This window comes from Candoia aspera, chromosome 5, assembly GCF_035149785.1.
Source record: "Candoia aspera isolate rCanAsp1 chromosome 5, rCanAsp1.hap2, whole genome shotgun sequence".
NCBI classification, from domain to species: Eukaryota; Metazoa; Chordata; class Lepidosauria; order Squamata; family Boidae; genus Candoia; species Candoia aspera.
In genome coordinates this window covers 33,776,357-33,796,721 of record NC_086157.1, presented here as the reverse complement: position 1 = coordinate 33,796,721, position 20,365 = coordinate 33,776,357, and the positions used below count along the sequence as shown (strand labels likewise).

General features: G+C 35.0%; 1 protein-coding gene across 3 annotated transcripts in view; it reads left to right on the top strand.

Annotated features, from left to right (window-relative positions):
* The window catches only part of NCK2 (NCK adaptor protein 2), a 74,931-nt gene extending 67,003 nt beyond the window's left edge, over positions 1-7,928 (top strand). For all 3 annotated transcript variants that reach the window (XM_063304925.1, XM_063304924.1, XM_063304926.1), the window contains one exon: positions 6,500-7,928. In XM_063304925.1, the coding sequence (XP_063160995.1) occupies positions 6,500-6,694 (195 nt within the window). In that variant the 3' untranslated portion in view covers positions 6,695-7,928. The remainder of the gene's footprint in view (positions 1-6,499) is intronic.
* Positions 7,929-20,365: the final 12,437 nt, after the last annotated feature.

The window sequence follows — 20,365 nt, the reverse complement described above, 5'->3', positions numbered from 1 at the left end:
GGGATTTTCTCTTAGCAAATTTAAAATACTATATCAGTGCCTAAGCAAGTGTTCGTAGGAAAGGTTAAACTAGTTTAATGAATTGAATTTTCAAGGTGTGTAATCTTTTACTTGAATTCTCTACTTTATTAATCCTGCACAGATGAACTTCCAAAAAGTGTACATTCAGATTCTGTGCAGGCTTAATTCTCAGCAAAATATAGCTAACCTGTTTTTCTTTTGCATTCACTTCCATAGTTGCTTTTCCTGTTTCTGACTTTTTTGCATATAGGGTTGTCAACAAGTTCCAAAGAACAGTCATGTTGGTCCCTTGTAACAAAAGATTTGAAATCTGCATATATTTGAGAACAATATTCCTGAAATCTAACTGCATTGCATTGCAGCCAAAGAATCCTATACTGCTTAAAAGATTGATTTAATTTATTGCAGCAGCAGATGTCATTGGATACAGCTGAATAACTTTCAGACCTTCTTAGATGGGCTTTCTCTCTTGCTGCTTCCTGTGGGTTTCACACTACGGCTTTCTACCGCTTCCACCTCTAGATGGACAAGTAATACTGAAAAATTAGGACTATGGATCATGTTAAATCTGTACATCTTTTCATTTTCACTATTTTAAAATGTTTCTTACATTGTACTAGTTTTCTTGTTATAAACTGATCTATAGATTATATATTACAGAGAGATGTATTCTGTTTGTTAAGCAGAGTTGGTTTACGAAGTGTATGCAAAGTGCTTATCTTTTGTTGGCTTTGATTTATAAATCATGGTGGTTTGGTAGGAGCAACTCTTCATCAATCACAGTTTGCAGTTCTGTGAATCCTGTACACACTTAACTAGAAATAAGCTTCATTAAACATGGTGGAACAGTTCTGAATAAACATAAATATGTAAGGTGTTGTCAGTGGGTGATAAATTTAGATAGTTGTGATTTTAATCAATCTGTACATTAGAAGTAATGGTTTTTCAATTAAGCAACTAACACCTTTATTTACTGGTTGTACCACATAGTCAGTAAAATGACCAACAGCCTAGTTTGAATGCCTGCTCTCAGTGAGGGCTTGTTTGTTTGTTTGTTTTTAAGATATAGTAGATATCTAGAGCTGCACCAGATTAAGTTTTACTGCCTTTCCTTCTGAGGATTGTGGATTACAGTTAGTCCTCCTTTAGCAACCACAGTTGGGACTGGCAACTCAGTCACTAAGCAAAGCGGTTGCAAAGTGAAACTGCAACTGTGCTTATGATCTTACTTCAGCTTTCCTTTGCTTTACAGACCTGTGAAGGTCATAAATGCAAGGATTGGTTGTAAAGCTACTTTTTCATCACCATCGTAATTGAAAACAGTTGCTAAGTGAGTCAGTCGCTAAACAAGACTACCTGATATTTCAAAAGACAATTCCAGTGGATAGTTAGTGCCGCACCAGCTGGTGGTGAGGAAAAATGTTTGGAAATGATGGTGCTGTACTAGATTGGGATGAAAAAAAAGTTCACTCCTGTGAGATGAACAGTAGCATCATTCCCTTTTTTTGTATTGTAAGGATGGCAAGTGAACTCTGGCTTAAAGCCATCTGATAAGCCCCAGTAAGCAGAGAGGGACAATTTGTACATCAAACAAATGTTGGTGAATATGTTTGCATTATTATATTTGGTTTGTATCTTAGGCCCTAGATCAGTTCCTTGAATTTTTATGACTAACATAAAAATAAGAGAGTTCTCTTTGGCTCCCATGTTCTTTGAATGTGGAATGAGAACTGCTCATTGAAATGGGTAGAGAACTAAAGCCCCCTCAGCTTCTCCTTGTCAGCACCTTAGAACTGATTAGTTATGAGGCCATTTCATCTTTCTCCTAAATTTTGAGCACAGAAGGCCTACTGTGATTCTAGGACCTGCTTTACAAGAATTTTTGAGTTTCAGAAATAGCATGCAAACTATTTACTCACCATGCCTTTTCAGCTGCCTTTGCTGACTCAAAATGTTCTTTGTACTTTGTAGCTGAAGAGCAACGCAAATTTTCTCTTGCAATCTTTTTGAGTAAGTTTAGGACAATTCAGGACTCTAATGTCTTTGGGCAAGTAGCATTATGCACTTTTTAAAAGATGCCCTGCTGTGTTGGAAGAGCATTTTGTGAATTACCCTAAATATAAAATCAAATCCAATATTTATAAGTTCAATTTATAAATGATAGAATTCAAAACTTAGTATGCTCCATGGGGCAGAACAAATAGAAAGTACAGCTATTATCTTCATCAAAGAAAATGGAAAAACCAAGGTGTGTTAATCTGAGACTATTGTTTCTCTGTTTTATATAAATATTCAAATTATAATGTCTTGAGAGGAATAAAGCATTGATTGGTGAATTTAATTGCATCTTTACTGAGTGGATTAGGTCTGAAAGCCTTCCTGAACCTGGTGTCCTTCACATTCATTGAGCTTAAAGTTCCCAGAATTCTCAGCGAGCATTCTAATTTGGTGGTTTGCATTATGTACCAACAGGAAATTATTGAGGCTGTTATTTTGAGAAAAGCTATGAAGATGATAACTCTGTGCAAAGCAGGCAGCAGAAACATTGACTGAAATTTTGTTTCTACATTGCTGTAGCAAACAGATGTAGAACATGGAGGACAGAATGGGTTATATCTTCTGCAGAATCCTCTGTAAAGTTTGATGCTGGCATACCTTTTCCTACATATCTGAATGTTACAGACACAAATGGGTTTGATAGTTGGAAGTGAATGTTAGTTATTCTTTTGAATATATCCAAAAGATGAGTTATAGTTTCCAGTTAGCAATGATTGTGCCTCGTATAAACCTCATTGGCTACAGTACTCCAAAATATATGTCATAAATATCCAAAATTAACCCATAGCTAGACCTGTGTTTCTTCTGAGAAAATTACAAATAGAAAGATATTAGATATTGGTAATGGAGGAGGGAAAATGGAAAACAGTGTCACAAAATTATTATTACAGTTCTCTATGTTGATTAGAAAATAGAAGGTTGGGTTTGTTAGGCCTTTGACGAAAGTGGGTTTCTGTGAATCACAGGATGTTGTAATAATGGATATTAAACAGGATGTTCTAGGCCAGCAGGCCTGAGGCAATCCAGTTAATGACTGTTTTAGGTTACCTCCTGTGGGTGTTAATTTTGATTAACTATCTGTATGTGATGAAACAACTGGGCAAAGAAGGCAGAGGATTTGTTTTGGACTGGAAGGCCATATAGAACGCAGAGTGAAAGGAAGAGTGGAGTGTACATTTCCTGATTTAGTGCCACCTCAACGGCAGCACAACTGCAATAATATTGATAAAAAGCAAGCTAGTTCTCCAAATTATATACTTCTTGGTGGTGTAAAATGCTGCACTAAGTTGTAAATTAACATGTTCATGGTCCTAATTTTTATCTTCACTGCCTGACTGCTAAGGGCGAATAGGTACAATTGTTTCTATGCCTGCCTGATTTAAATAGTGATGTCTCCAGCAAAGATCCAAAAATACTTAAACTTGGAAAATGCATTTTGAGACCTAACTATTTAGTACAGAACCAAGGACTGAAGCATGAGAAACGTTTATTTTTACAATATTTTCCAGATTTCTTCCTTTTTCTTAACGTTGAACCTTTACACAGGCTGGTTTTGTATTTGTTATGGTGACTGACACTGATCAGCTATGCATTATACTGTGGAGAAAGCCTTCAAGGTGCCGGTTGCAGAGCTTGACCCGTAGCAAGTAACTAGTTCAGATCTTCCCTTTAAGTGCTGTCAGGATGACATGCAATTCCAGGAGTCTAAGCATGGGAAAGATTGCTTGCAAACCATCCAGCTGTAGCAACCATGTCCAGTGGGAAAAGGAGCAGAAATAGCTGCCAAGAGCTAAAAACCAAAAAGACAAACAGACACAAAATATAAAAATAAACACACTTGAAACAAGTTCAAGAGAAGACAGCAGGGAATAGTTTGAAACTGAATTTAACCTCCACATAGTATGTATAACATGCCAAGGTGAGGGTTTTTCAAAAAGACTTAATATTTTATTAATTAAATATCTGAAACAGGAAGAAGCCAAGAAGAATACGTTCAGTGACAGATGCATTTTTTCAATTTCCTGTTGTTACTTAAAATACATGCCCATTGTGGGGAGGAAGGTGGGAGCCTAGACCTTACCTTTCCTTTCCTTTCTGCAGAAGTAAGATTGTCAGAGCCTGCTGTTTCGTAGTGCTTTTCTCAAAAGAACTAAAGATTTTCCCCTCATCCCCTTCCGTCCTTTTTAAGTATAATACCACAATAACAAGGCCTTTGTTATTTGATGGAAGGAAAAGTGATAGGCAGTTGTATTTGATATGTATATCTGAGAGTTTGATTTGGAAAGCAATTCTTAATATTCATTTTTTAGTAGAAATGTCTTTGACAGAACATTTTCTACATCTGCTTTGCAACTAGTGAGTCTGAGAGTGTTGCACAGGCCGTTTTCAGCACATTGCTTTGATTTTTCCTGCTCCTGATAAGCTGTCACTGGCATAGAAATCAATCATACCACTATATTTTGTTGCCCATGGCTGTCATAATGCTGAAAACATGTATAATATAATGCATATCCTCTGTAGATATCTCTGTCTTCAAGCTTCACTCACCTTGTGCATTGAGAATGAATTCTAGTTTAAAATTTGAAGTCATTGCAATCATAGTTTGAATTGGCAAGGTTAGAGCATTGCATTAAAAAAAATAATGTATTTAATCTTCCATCAACACCAGAAAGTTTAGTTTACCTCCCACATCCTCTCCTTGCCAATGAAACCTTTATTTCAACAATAGTTAATATAGATATATCAGAATAATGTTCTAATACCCAATGAGGCAGGTTTTCATACTTAGATTCACTCTCCTTTTCCCAGTTCTTTGTACTTTTCCAACTGTGACATAGTGGTAAAACCTAAGGGTTAAGACATTTAGTTTTTATTCAATGAAATAATCCTTGAACATTCTTGACAATTTGTTTTATTCATTCTGTTCTGAATTGGCCTTGTATTTTATGCAAATAGTGTTTGGTATTACAATTCTTGTTCCCATAATTTTGCTCAGCAATAGTTTCTGCATAATGTGGAGAATGAGCAATAAGTGTGCTGTTGATAGGAAACTTAGACAAATAAATTAGTTTTAGAAGTAAATGTGTCTCCTACAATCAGATAACCCAAAGTATTGGAATAACCAGGTTGTCTGGATAGCATAATGGAAAACTCAACCCATGAAATGATCTTTATTCAAAATAATTTCTAACAAATTTTATGTCATTGTTTTGTTTTGTTTTGTTTTTTTAGCTGAGCACCATTTATAGCTTAGTACCTCTGAAGAAGCACAGAGAAAAAAACAGAGTTAATTCAGAATAAAAACAAACAAGGAGTTTAGGAAATAGGAACTTCTTCTGCAGATGCTGCCTCTGGGTTAGATCATAACAAGATTGGTCATCCCTCAGATCATTCTAAGCCCTTTAAAATTTCAAAATAGAAAAATGTACTTCAGCTCTGAAAGCCCCTGGTATCAGTATCGTCCTTTTGGTATAAGCATAAAGTGTTCACAAGACTGTAAAAAAAAAACAACCCAATTGCCCCATTTTGTACCAGTTATAGCTTCTGTATACTCTTCAAAGATAGCCATGGGAGAGCTTGTATATTATCTGGTTCTTTAACAAAGGAGTCATCGGCAACCTATATCTAACTTACAAATTAATCATTTGTACTAGTTTTGTTATTTAGTCATGCAACCCTAGCTCATGCATTGATCTAGGTAAATAGCCAAAAGGAGATTCACGTGGCTACATAGAATTGGACATGAAAAAAATATTTTTGAAGCAGACCATTTCAACGCGAAACAAAAAGATCCATTGTCATTAGCAAAACCATTGTAGTCATAGGTTAAATGAAACAAGGGGAAAGAAAGTCTTGTGTGCTCAAGATCTTTGCTGAGTGATTTTTTTCCCCTTAACAAATAGCAAAAATAAGTTAGGTGTTTGAAAAATAATTCCTGCATAATGAAATAAGAATTAGCAGCTTTTTAAATATATTTTTGAACTAGTAATGTGGTATTGCACATGTTTGCCTTGGGCCATGTTAAATGTTAAATCGTTAAAACTTGTCTTAGGCACCCTTTTTTTAAAAACCCAAAATAAGAAAGGCCCTCTTGTGGTCATGGAATTAAATGTAATGTTAGTATAGTGACATTATTTCTGCATTTGAATATTTATGCTTGTTCAGGATGCATAGAAGTTTTCCTCTAGATAGTTGGAGACCTCTGGTTTAAATCAGTAACATTTTGCTGATTTATATTAGTATATGATGCTATTAAGTTAATTTCACTGGATTAGCCACTCTGCCATTGATGGGGATACCATTTTAAAATACTTAACCCTTAGTATATGTGATGAAGGAGAACAGATATTTTCTGCTGTAACAGACTTTAAATCCCATGTTGTGTACTCTCTGAACATTTGTCTTTCCTTTCTCTCCGCAGCCCAGTGACTTTTCAGTATCTCTCAAGGCTTCAGGGAAGAACAAACATTTCAAGGTGCAGCTGGTGGACAATGTCTATTGCATTGGGCAGCGTCGATTTAATACCATGGATGAGTTGGTGGAACACTACAAAAAGGCTCCTATCTTCACCAGCGAGCATGGGGAAAAGTTATATCTCGTCAAAGCACTTCAGTGACGTTGAAGATGGACTAGGCCTGCTGGGGCCTCTTGTAACTTAAAAGCCTTAGGTCCTCAATCACTTTTATAGAGCAGAGCACTCTGCACCAGACACAGCTGTCAGTGAATGGTCTCTTTCTGAGTACTTGCTCTGTTGGTTATATTCTTTTTCTTCTTGCTTTTCTCTTTCCCCATTTTTGCCTATTAGTCTTTTTAAAGTTAAGTTGTTTTGAATCCCCTCAGGTTGAAAATTTCACTTAGGTGGCCATTGTAAGCACTCGTTTTATTTCCTGGATTCTTAACTCTTCTGTGTAAGTTTACAGAGTTAATCCAGATAAAGGAGGGGTGTTCTCAAGTTAAAACAGTGTTATCGGATGGCTCCTGATGGCAGAAATCATCATTGAGAGACTGGGCACAGTTTAATGCACTGAACCTGCAGCTAAGTGAAATAATAGTAGACATAACAGTTGTGGCTGTGAGTTCTGTAGCTATTTTGCTTACCAAGTAGTATATTTCTGAAATTCCTAGTTTCTAGAAGTTCTGTTCCCACACTCTACTTCAACTATTACATTGCTTCTATGACTCTTTGTGAAGAGTACACTAATTAAAGCATTTTGTAATAGTTCTTCTTAAACTACTACGGTAAGATTGTAGTAAAGAAAACTGTCTAGCGTATTTTTGACATGTAATTTCAACCAAGATGTTTCATTGAAAGTTGATTACTTAGAGAATCATTGAATTGTAATGGTTGAATGTTTTGGTATCTACAGCCAAATGTGCCATCCACATAATGCTTTCTCTTCTTGCCCTTCTGCTTGTTTGAATTAAACAGTTATGTATTTAATTCTTAAAGTAATATGTATCTGTAGCCAATTGACACTAATACAGAAGTTTAATAAACATAGCTAATTATGGTGGGTGGGGCTTCCAGCACATACATACATACATACATAAATACATACAATATATATATATAGATATAGATATATATATATATTTGCATTACAGAAAAAAATCAGGGTTTACAGAAGGTGGTATGATTGGTAGTAAGACACACAGAATGTTATATGAAGAAAATGCATTTTTTGTGTGTGTTTCTTTTAACCTTCTTATGGTTTTAAATATAGTATTGATGGCACATTCCTGAAAATATTAAAAAAAAAAAGACCTTGTTGATCCTGGAAACTTGCATACCTCCCCCACCCCACTTTTTTTTTTTTTTGATATTGTAATAAAAAAAGGTATCATGTGAAGATGGAGTATTGGATTTATCCTTTGGTGATGGCATTGAGATTGATATAGCATGATAACATTTCCCCTTTACCGAAGTCTGGACAAATCAAATATTTCATAGTTCTCCTTCGTTTAAATAGCATGGAATTCATTAATAGGCATTTTTTAATGAATAATTTTTATTAAAAGAAGATCTTACAAAGATTTTAAAAACTACAGTAACATAGGAGAATAAATAGAAAAAGATTATAATGGGGTAAAAGAAAAAGTGAAGAATAACAAAAAAAAATATTTAAAGAAACTACTTCTGATATTTTTCGCAGCAATTATGAACATAGCAATTACCATCTCAACTGTCTCATATTGCATATCATAGTTCTCTTCTTCCCATAAACAAACCTTTTTAATCCTGAAATCGGTTCATTTTTATCCATTCTCAGCAAAAAAGTCTGTAAAGGGTTTCCAGTGTTTTATAGTTGTAGTTCCCTCTTTAACCAAACAAGTCAATTAGCCATTTCTGCAAACTCAGCCTTCTTCACAATCCATTCCTCCATTATTGGTGATTCTGTGGTCTTCCATCTTTGTGTATATAATAGCCTTGCTACAGTTACTATATATAAAACCAGTCATCCATGAGCCTGTTCTAGTTGACTGTCCTAAGTCCTAATAACAAAAGTTCCAGTTTCATCTGCATTAAAAATGTTAATTTTTAAAACACTCTGCATCATTATATGTATTTGTGTCCAGTATCTTTTCGCTTTGCATGATAAGCATGATAAAATGTCCCTTCATGTTTTTCATATTTCCAGCAGTAATTAGAAGTACGTTTTTACATCTTAGACAATTTCTCTGGTGTCATATACCAACGCTACATCATTTTAAAAAAGTTTTCTTTTAAATCGTAAGACAATGTAAATTTCAGACCTTTTAACCACATTCTCTCCCATTGGTCCATTTGAATATTATAATCAAAATTCTTGGCCCATTTTACCATACATCCTTTAACTTGCTCTTCCTCTGTTTTAAATCTCAACAAAAGTTTATACATTTTAGCAATCACATATTCATCATTTGTACATAATTCATTTTCAAATTCTGTTTTATCATATTCTACTCCTTGTACTCTTTTTCTGTATTAAATCTTTCCCTTAATTGTGTATATGAGAACTGTTGAAAACTAAATCCCTCTGCAGCCAATTGTTCTCTTGATTTCATCTTAAGCTCCTCATTTTCCTGTACTAACAAGTCTTTATATGTTAACATATGTTAATATGTTTGTCTTTCCCCGCTGTTTTTTTCCTATAAAACCTTGAGCTGAGGCCAACAAAGGTAATTTTGGGCATAGCTGGGTTTGTATCTATTCCATATTTATAGTAGGGCATTCCTAATATAATAATTTTTAAAATCTACATTTACTTTAACTTACCACACCATAAGTAACTGCCATCCAAACTTCAAACCATGTTCTTCTAAATCTAAAAGTCTCTTATTTCTTAACAGTAGCCATTCCTTCAAACTAAACAGCAGGCAAGAAAATACAATTTAAAATCAGGTGATCCCAGTCCTCTTTCCTTTGCATCTTGGAGAATCTTCTATTTAACCCTTCGGTTTTTCCCCTGCCATATAAATCTGGATATATCTTTTGCCACTGTTTAAATGGTGCATCAGTTCTCTAAACAGGTATTGTCTGCAATAAAAACATTCTATGTAATATGTTCATTTTTACTACAGAAATTCTTCCCAGCAATGACAACTGTAATTTTCCCCATTTTAATAAATCCTTCTTAATTTCATTCCATACTTTAACATAGTTATTTTGAAGTCAATTAGCCATTTCTGCAAACTCAGTGCAATGTTAGTTATAATGATGTCCAAATACTTAACTTTTTTCTCAATCTGAAAACCAGTTTTCACAGATAATTCTTTTTGGTCTTCTATCTTCATATTCTTTGTCAGCATCTTTGTTTTTTCCTTATTAATTTTAAATCCAGCCAATGCACCAAATTCTCTTAGTTTTTCCATTAATACATCTATCCCTCCTAAAGGGTTCTCCAAAATTAAAACCAAATCATTGGTGAATGCCTGTAGTTTATGAACCTCTTTTTTAACTTTTATTCCAGCAATTCTCTCATTTTGTCTTATATCTCTATTCAAAACTTGGCCTCATTCCTTTCTGTATTTTAGAGGGCTTGGTCAATTCCCCATTCACAATTAATTGTACCTTTTGTGAAGTATATATTGATTTCACCCATGTAATAAAGTTCTCCCCCAAATCCCTGTCTTACAAATTTTTAAACAGAAGTCCAGTTTAAACTGTCAAAAGCTTTCTCTGTGTCAAGAAATATTAAGGTACCTTATTTTTCATTGTGTTGCTCCAAGTACTCTAATATGTTAAGAACATTTCTAATATTGCCTCTTAATTGTCTCTTAGCTAAAAAACCACACTGGTCTTCATGGATAAAATCTTGTAAAACATTTTTCAGCCTTTCAGCTAAAATCATGAATATCTTATAATCATTATTCAGTAATTGTCAGCCCTCCCAGATAAACCAGACAGGAAACATGAGATGAGCTAATTCTACTTAATTGTAAGGCTACATTAACAGAATCTTGCAAGTCTGAAACTACAAATCCCGCCCTCCCTATTTACTGCCTGAGTGATTAGTGTGGGTCCTTCCTAAGTTTCTTTCTATGGCCGTTGCTCTGTTGTGGGCTCCTTTCTGTCTTATCTGATTGTTCCCTAGGCGGCATCTCTTCCAAGGTCATCCTCACATTCTATCACAGTAATGATATTGGCCTATAATTTTTTGGCAAAGTCAAATCCTGCCCTTTAGGAATCAGTGCTAAATGTGCCTCTGTGCCACTATCCAGTATCTTTCCATTATCTAAAATGGAATTCATTTTTTTGCAAAAGTAGTAAAAGCTCATCTTCAAAATATTTATAATAAGCTGATAATCCATCTGGACCAGGGGCTGTACCTTTATTTATCTTCTTTATAGCATCACAAATTTTCTTCTTGTTGGTACATTTATTGTTTGCCTTTGGGGATCTGTTAACTGTGGGAGGTTTTGTTTCTTTAAGTATTCATCTGCCCTTGCTGATGAAACTTCTATATAGCATTGTATAGTACTGTTTATTTGAATACTTACATTATTGTACACCATAGTTTTAATATTTTAATATTTTCTTTTTCCTCTCCTTTCACAGTCTGTAAATAAGCCATTTCCCTGGTTTATTTGCTGACTCAAAATTTAATAAAGTTCAGTTTTATTTCCATCTTTCTCACCATTAACACAGAAAGTTGATACTGTAGGAGTTTAATTTTCTTTGAAATATTTTTTCTACCTGAAGATCTCATTGGTTACATCCTCTTTTATCTTTACATCCCTTAGAATCTTTTGCCCATTTACTTCTTTTTTTTTTGGTTCAATTTATTGTTCTGCTGTAAAAATTGTTCTCTCATGAATGCTTTACTGGCATCCCATACTATTTTTATATCAGTACCCTTATTGAGAGTATTCTAAAAAAATTAAGATTCCTATTATATTCTTCCACTATTAATTCATATTGTAATATTTCATTTAGTCTCCGTCTATAATTTCTAGCGTTCTTCTTGTATATTAAAGTCATTGGATTATGGTCAGAGAAAGTCTTTGGCAATATTTCAACTTTTTTAACAAGTGGCCAAACTCTTGGAAATCCAAAACATGTCTGTTATGGAGAAAAATCTCTGTCTTTATGAAAAAATAAGTATATTCTTTAGAATCACCATTTTTATGTCTGCATATATCAATCAAGATTATCCATCATTTCAAAAAAATGTTTGGTAGTTTGCCTTGCACCATTTAAATCCCTTTTGCTGATTTTCTATCTTATGGGCAGGCAGTTCCATTCCAACCTCCCATTAGGCACCAATATTCACATAACAGCTCCATTAACTTTCCCATAAGCCCATTGAAAATTGCAGATTTATTTTCATTTGGAGCATAAACAGGTTTTGTTTTTTTCAACTAGTGTTTGACTAGTTGCTTGGTTTCTAGTATTTGAAGTTTAATTTCATGCGATTGCTGAAACTTTGACAGCCATTATGGCTAAATAGGATATTGAAAGGATTATCACTGTAGTAGGTTTTTTATTTTTTAAGTCATGTTTGTATTGACCTGTACACAGTGGATACAGCAGGACAAATGGGAAGATACTTTCTCAAGTCTATTAAAAACCTTTGTGAGGTGGCTATTAATATATTGGGTAAAGAAAATCCCTTTGTTCAGAGATGGAATACCCTTGAATACCATGTACTTGGGATGCTAGAATCTTCAAGAACCTCCCCACCCCAGGGGTTTTCTGGAGACATTTCATTGGCTATATAGTAGATAAGATGCTGGATTGGATGAACTTTTGAATGATTTAGCAAAGTTAGTTTTACATTTTTACAGGGTTTCCTGTCGTACAGCTGTCTGGAGTCCCACAATCAACTAACTCTCCTTCAGGTGGTCTTTAAACACAAAAAAGCAAAATAATCTTGAATCACTTGCACTATACTAATAGAACTTTCTGTAGTTAAATGGTGCTCACTTTTGCAGTCTTTGGCTTCAGTAGTGTTAAATAACTAAATCCAAGTCTGTACACTCTCTTTAGTTTATGTGTCATAGCTATTAATGTCCAATTGCCAATAGTCCGGAACTAAGATATTTTAAAGCCAGCTAAGGAAGTTATTCCATTATTCTAATATCCTGTCTTAACAGAAGCTGGCGGCAGACACTCAAGAATCTGCTGGCAAAAGTTAAACTTTTGTTCAAAGGCAAGTTTCTTTTTAATCTCCACCAGTTACTATATACCTTAAATATGACATGCATAAACATTTTATTTATAATGAGTTCAGTTCATTTATTCCAACTGGATTATCTCATCACTGAAGATACTAATACTTTTTGACCTTGCTTAGTTCTTGGCTGTCATACGGTGACCAGTCTTCAGCTGAAGACCATCCACTGTGGCCTTTAAAACTGAGCCTCATGTTTTGAATGCTGTTGCTGTTACATTTTTTGTATTTTTATTGAATTTTGGCCATGGGAGATCATCAGAAGCATCTAAAATTCTTTTCAGAGTGCATTTAAAATTGATTTTTGAATAGAAACTACGAATGTTTATGAATAAATTGTGTGACCCACCAGGTTCATTTTTGTTTTGATTTTACTGTTGAACTTCATTTTAGTATAACTTGTGTTGTTCCTGATTAATTGTGATCAATACTTTAAGGAATTCCATGTTTATTTCAGTACAACCAAATATTATTTACCTTTTTGCTTTTGCTAAAATGTGTTGATTAAGATCTTAAGAGTAAGAAATTAATTTTTTTTCTTGGGTGATTGTTTTAATTTACTTCAGATGCAAAACAAATGGATTGAATAATCCCTTCCAATGCTTACCATCTTGGTTTTGTCATACAAGTAGAATTGCAAATGTGCCCAATCTTTCTGGAGTTCCTTATTTCATATGAGTTTAATCTGAAAATACTTTTATGAGTTTCAAATATTTTTTGTCATAAAACCAAAGGCTTTAAAAGCTGCTGCTATGCCAGATCAAAGTTTCACTCTTTGAAGTGACATAGCTGCTTCTGAGATGTTGAACTGTATGTCTGAATTACTATTTTTTTTCTTCTTGCAGCACTAAGTTCTTGTGTTAGATCTGCTTTTCATGATGGGACATGGGCAAATAAGCTCCCTACATGAAAATGGTGACTCTCTTACAGAGCTCTCCCATTTCAGCCTCTGAAGTTTAAGTCAGGTCTTTGATGGCTTCCCAGCTTTTTGTTGTTGTTGTTTGTTTTTTGTCCTGTTCTGCAGCACGTAATCACTAGGCGGTGATGGACAAGCCAAGCAGTTACTACTAGCTTGGTTCATTAAGATGGCTGTAATCTTTTACCGGCTAGTGGTGGTTCTCAGAAGGTCCTCAGGACTCCCTTTCCTTCCAGCTTTCAGATAAATTGGCAAGGCAGGCTTATCTTTCCTATGTCTTATTTCAGGGTCTGTATAAATTTATTTTGCCATATCTTAAGCTTTTTTTTAAAAAAAAAATCCTTTTGCTCATTTATTTAACAATAATACTTTGCCAGTGGCAATAATCTACCATTGGGTTTTTTGAATTACTGTTTTTTAATTATACAGTGAAAAGGCTCGCATTATGCCTTATTGCACTTTCCTGCAGGAGTTCAAGAGCAAGTACAGCAATCTTCCAATTTTTTCCCACTGCCCTGTGAATGAGAGAGTAACCCCAAAAGCTCAAAAGTGAGCTTTTGCAGTTGAGGGTGGAATTGAACCCAAGTCTTCCCAGTCCTGATCTAACATCTTCACCACTATATCACATTGGGTCATGTTGTAATCTATGTGGCTTTTTTCTAAGAAAAAAGGAAGGAGAGCAGAGTGGCCCCATCTCTTTTTCTTGGCCATTGAAGGATGTGGAGAAATCTTGATTTAGCTAAAACAAAATAATGAAGGAACTTGGATTTATACATTTAATAAAGTTCATAAACATGCACACACTTTCCCATTATAATATGAATAAAGTCATCTATATGATTCACATAGTTGAATCATACACCTCTATATTCTGAAATCCAGCATTCTTAAAAGTTGAATTTTATATGTATTGTCATATCCTAAAAAAATGCCTTACTGCCAATTCTGCGACAATATTTTAAATTTTGTGCACAGCAAATGAACTGAAGATGATACTTCATTTTTGTCTTGTAAAGATTAAATAGCTAGATAATTAGATGCCCATCTTTTGTAATTTAGTTATTGTTGGCCTCTATTTATCTTTAAATTATATTTGTCCTCCATTTGAGCATCTTTCTGATTATTGTGTTATTCCAGTTGTGTAAATAAGAAGCTTTGATTATATTTACATTGATTTCTATTATTGTGAAAGTTGTCAAAATGATGGAGGCATTCAGCTAAAAAGGATTAACTTGTCAGGTCTGAGAAGAAAATCACAGTTAATTCAATTGTTTCCTTGGCATAATTAGTATGTGCCACTTCAGGATTCAGTTTCTAGTTGTATATTTGGGAATTAATTGTACTGTTGTACAGTGACTAGGACTACAATCCTAAATCTGGATTTACCTGGATGTATGCCACATTGAACTCCAAGGACTTGCACACCTATACGTCTAAGATTGTACTACCCATGATTTGTATGATGTTCATCCATCTTGTGGTGCTGTAAACAGAAAGACCCACAAGATCTTGTTGTTTAGTAATCCACTAGTTTGCAATAAGTGCATTTTGAAAATCAGCAAAAGGAAGGGAGACATCTTTTGTACTTTATTTATCACTGGCCTCTGTTTACAGTGCTAAATTTCTTAGAAATATCAGTCTTAAAGATAAAAAAATATAAATCAAAGTTGCTGAGATGAGGACTGGTTTCTACCACACAAAAAGACATGAAGTGGTAGGACTGCTTTCCACGTGATAACTATCTATTCTGACTAAAAATGAAGATTCTTGAGTATTAGCCTACTAGAAATAGTTCCAAAATCCATTTTAAAATCGGGAGTAGCGTTGATCAAATCCCCAGTAATCTTTCAAACATTCAAAGAACCCTTCATCAGATATGATAGTAAACTAAGTGAAGGTCAGAAAGGAAGACATGAATGTCTTTGATCACAAATCTTATCTCTGGGAATGAGAGGAACTTGCAGTCAAACTTGAGGCTGTGATGGGCTCATAGGACTTCCTTCATTCCACCGAGATGAAGAAGTGGTCCAAGTCCAGATGTTCCTTAATTGTTAAATGTCCTGATCAGTAAAAAAAAAGGCAGAAAAGGAAAGGGAATTTCTTTTCTTTTTTTTTTAACTAACAAAGCTGAAAATGGAGCAACTTTATAGTTGGAAGGAATGTGCCCCCATTTTAAGTAGTACAAAATCACGCACCTCTATATATTATATTCTGTGAAATCCAGCATTCTTAAAAGTTGAATTTTATATGTATTGTCATATCCTAAAAAATGGCTTATTGCCAATTCTGAGACAATATTTTAAATTTTGTGCACAGCAAATGAACTGAAGATGATACTGCATTTTTGTCTTGTAAAGATTAAATGTAGTCTTTACAAGACTTACTGTTCTTTCTCCATGTAGTCTTGCTAAATGACTATATTCAAAAGATAATTGATTAACTGTACGAAATCTTGCACGAGTTTAATTCTCCAAAAAACACCAGTTTCCAGGCAAATATAAAGCAATTTTTCAGAACTCTTCTGCATGCAGCGATTTCTCAGAATGACAGATGTTAATTCCAGACATAGATTTCCTATGTCAGTGAAACCACTTGACGGTGGGTTGTTAGGACAGCCACACAATCTAACAAAGGCAACCCTTAATAATTAAGAAAACCTAGCGGGAAGATGTTAAATGAAAGCCTAATTTTAAAAAAAACTTACCAAATCACTTTCTGGTCAAGATCAAGTACAAAATTTTGAATGTTTCCAAATCTGACATTTTTTTAGATGGAACAATAGGATTTTCATCAATGGGAAGCAGCTAAAAAAGAAAAGGAAAAATAGTATGGCCTAATCTTGAAAAAAGTAGAGAACAGCGGAGTTCTCTAGAATATGAAGCTCAGTGTGTATTTAACGGTTGGGATGGGAGGGGGAGGCTTACAATATTTTCACATTTTGAACTTAATAATAGGCAGAATTATAGTAATTTGCAAATTTTAGTTACCAATGTTCTAGCAAAAAGCATGCAATATATACAAGAATTCTTTCTACAAGGAATAATACATTTTATTTCACCCTTTCTAGTGTCCAAATAATCTTCCTTTTTAGTTCATTTAAATTGTGGCTATTCATTCTAACAAAACTTTGCTGCTACTGAAATTGTAATATGAATAGTCCTCAACTTACGATAATTCATTTAGCAGCCGCTCAAACTTAATGATGGCTCTGGAAAAAGTGACTTGCAACCAGTTCTTGCACTTAACATCATCGCAGGATCCCTGTGGTCACGAGATCAAGATTCAGGTCGCTTGGCAATCGGCTCACACTTACGACAGTTGCAGTGTTCTGGAGTCATGTGATCGCCATTTGCAACCTTCCCAGCCGGCTGTTAATGGGCAAAGCCAGATTCACTTAACAACCACAGTGTTTTGATTAACGACTGCGGGATTCACTTAATCGCAGCAAAAAAGGTTGTAAAATTGGGTGTGACTCACTTCACCACCACCTTGCTTAGCAATGGAAGTTGTTACAACCAGTTGTGGTTGTAAGTCGAGGACTACCTTTAGACAGTTTATAGTAATGTCTATAGAACTGTAGTTAAAGGGAGAATACCCTTAAAAACTATTACAAGCTTTCATGGACAGTGTCTTTGGATGCATTAAGGGGAGTTCTGAACAATTCATATTAATGCAAACACTGACTATTGACTATCTTGTCAAAGTCCTGAGAGCCCACAGAAATTTTATCCAAAAGCTGTTTATTGATCTTTTTTCTTTACTTCTTTTTAGTTAAATAACAAATGAAATGGCTTATTGTGAATAAAGGAACATGCTTTTTGCATTCTGCTCTAGTTGTGATTCACCATTTTTGAGAGAGTGCCCAGGTTTTTGGCATATACTTAGGTGATGTAATGTTAACCTGACGAAAGTGGGCATTGTGCTGAGTTAGAAGTAGTTTCAAAGCAGCCAAGTTGTAAATGGCACACATGTAATTCACAGACATTGTAAATACAGTGGTTTGATAAGTTCAGAAAGTGGGTAATTACCACGTGTGCTTTGAGAATGCAAAAAATTAAAAAAGCAAATGCAACAAATCCATCAGAAACCAACTGGCACATTGAGGATTATTGACTTAGCTCATTTCAGCTGATCCAACGCCTGCATCAGATGTGCTGATTATACAAAAATTCTATTTATTTTATATTTTTATATTTTGACTTTCTGTTTATAGAAGTGGAAAAATTAGGAAAAAATATATAATAACATTGAAGATACCTATACACCTGGGATATGTGCAAGTACTGTACATACATTTTCAGCCAAAAGATCCAACTATAATCAGCCCTAGCTAAAATAAATATATTTGGCATTTTCTTGGCCTAATTAGGGAAAAATGGTAAATGAAAATTTAAAACGCTGAATTGGTGAAAATGAAAATCAGCTGCCTTAAAATGGTGTATTTATTTTTTTGTCAGGTCACTGCTTTTATGTTGTATTTGTCGTTAATGATATTATTTTAAAGCTTTCAGCCATGTCCTCACTAGTATCTCATTTTGTTCCCTATTGAGTTTTCTACTTTTTCCCATTTGGTATTTTATGGCTACCCATATGCACAGTTCTAACTGAGTTGTTCTGAGAGTTTTGGTCAAAAGTGTTCTGAATTTTTGTACAGATGGCCATGCTTTGCTCATGTGCAAAAAAGTCCATTCCTCATTTTGGGCATGCATAAAATTAAAAGCAAACATTAATCCAAAAATTACTCCAAAACCAGTCAAGCAAGAAAATACTTTTGACAAAACTTCCTTTCCCTCATTTCATTCATTTATTCATCCTCTTTACATATGTCCCTCCTACATTCTGAGTCATGATCTTCCTATGCATGGTCTTTAACAGATGGACCCATGATTGTTGACGCTCACTGCCCATAATGGCTTTGATAACCAAGGGTTTTATGTAACTTTTTTTAGTAAGATAGAATTTGTTGTCCCCATATTGTATGCAGCGTTTCCTGCTAATGGTAGGGACACAGTACCACTCAGTTTGGACGCATTTTGGCCACCATATCACAGGCACAACCAAACCTCCAATTTTCCGTCAAGCAGACCCATAATATATTGTGCAAGGTGTCATCTGTAATCTAGAGGCAACCTTTCAAGCCAGCAGGCACCGATCAGGAGGTACTGTACCTATAGCATACTGGGTTTGGTCTAGTGGTTAAGGTATCAGGCTAGAAACCAGGAGACACTGAGTTCTAGTCCTGCCTTAGGCAAAAAGCCAGCTGGGTGACCTTGGGCCGGTCACTCTCTCTCAGCCCTAGGAAGGAGGCAATGGCAAACCACAGGGACTTGGCCAGGCAGTCTCCAAGAATTGGACACGATTGAATGGATTAAAAAAACTGACATTCTGAGATACCTCGTTTAGCAACTGCAAAATAAAAACCCAAATTATCCCATGGATTGCAAATACATCTTTTAAGGATGTAGAAAGAGAATTCTTACAGGTAGTAGAATTTTGGATATTTAACATTCTGCTTGCATATCACTAGAATTTTAGAGACTGAACCGGAAAGACCAATCTTGAATAGGAGATGAGTCTAGTGGAATAGAAGTAAAACTTAGTAAGTTTTATTTATTAAACTTATTAAGCCCAACCAATAATGAGTCTCTAGAAACGGATGGAAAAGATAACCATAACTGGTACAGAGTTGTTGCATAGTTAAAGAAGGAAATCAAGTTGTGCTGAAACATGAAGGTGTTTGCTTCCTTCAAGCTGGTTTTTTGGATTGTTGTACACTGCCCAGAGTCACTTTTAGTGAGATGGGCAGCCATACAAATTTGATTAATAATAACAAAATAAATAAATGTAAATAAAAGCAGATCGCAATATATACAGTATAGACAAAACATCAGAGCCTCACCAAGCCATGAAATCAGGTGAGTTAAGCATCTGTGCAAGAAAAAGTTAACATCTCTGCTAAATGAGAGGCACAACTAATGATATTTAAGCATGTTGATCATCCTTAGCATGTTGTGGGAACCCTCTAATTGTAAATGTTCAGTAAACCGTATCTTTATATGTTTTAGCATGATGTGTAAAGCCATATTAAGAATGTGGTCCTGAGAAAATAATTTTGTAACAGCTTTGCTGCAGCAGTTAAGACTGGACTAAAAATAAATACTAACTGAAGAAAATTTAGATCTGTTTAGAGTGAGCATGGTTACCGCACAGACTGATCCAGGCCAAGGAAAGAAAGTACATGTACAAGTGGTTTGAAGCAAATAAGTTTCACCAGACCAAGTGAACAAGACTGGTGTGCTTCCAAAGTATTCTTGAAATTAAATTAAGGTCGCCCTCATTAAGTGCATGCCTTGTCAACTAACTTGGCCTTTCCAGCTTTCTCGCAGCTTTCTTTGTGGTTTGGGGGCACTTTCTGCCCCTTGTTTGGACTTGCCTATCCTCTTGGTATGACAGCTTCATAGCTTCAATGATATCACTGCCCCCTGCAAGACCCGCACCAAGGTGTTATCATTCAGAGCACTTTGTGCTTGAGAAGCACAATTTTCTGAGTATGAGGGGAGGGAAGAATGAGCCCCGTAAAAGGTTTGAGATGCAACGTTAGCAGCTAGTGGAGGCAAGGAAAGCCATTGCTGCTACTGGATATTGGGAAAGAACATGAGATAATTTGGAAAGAAGGGCTGGCAGCTGCAAGTGAGCTGGATACTTCTTCTCTGCAGTT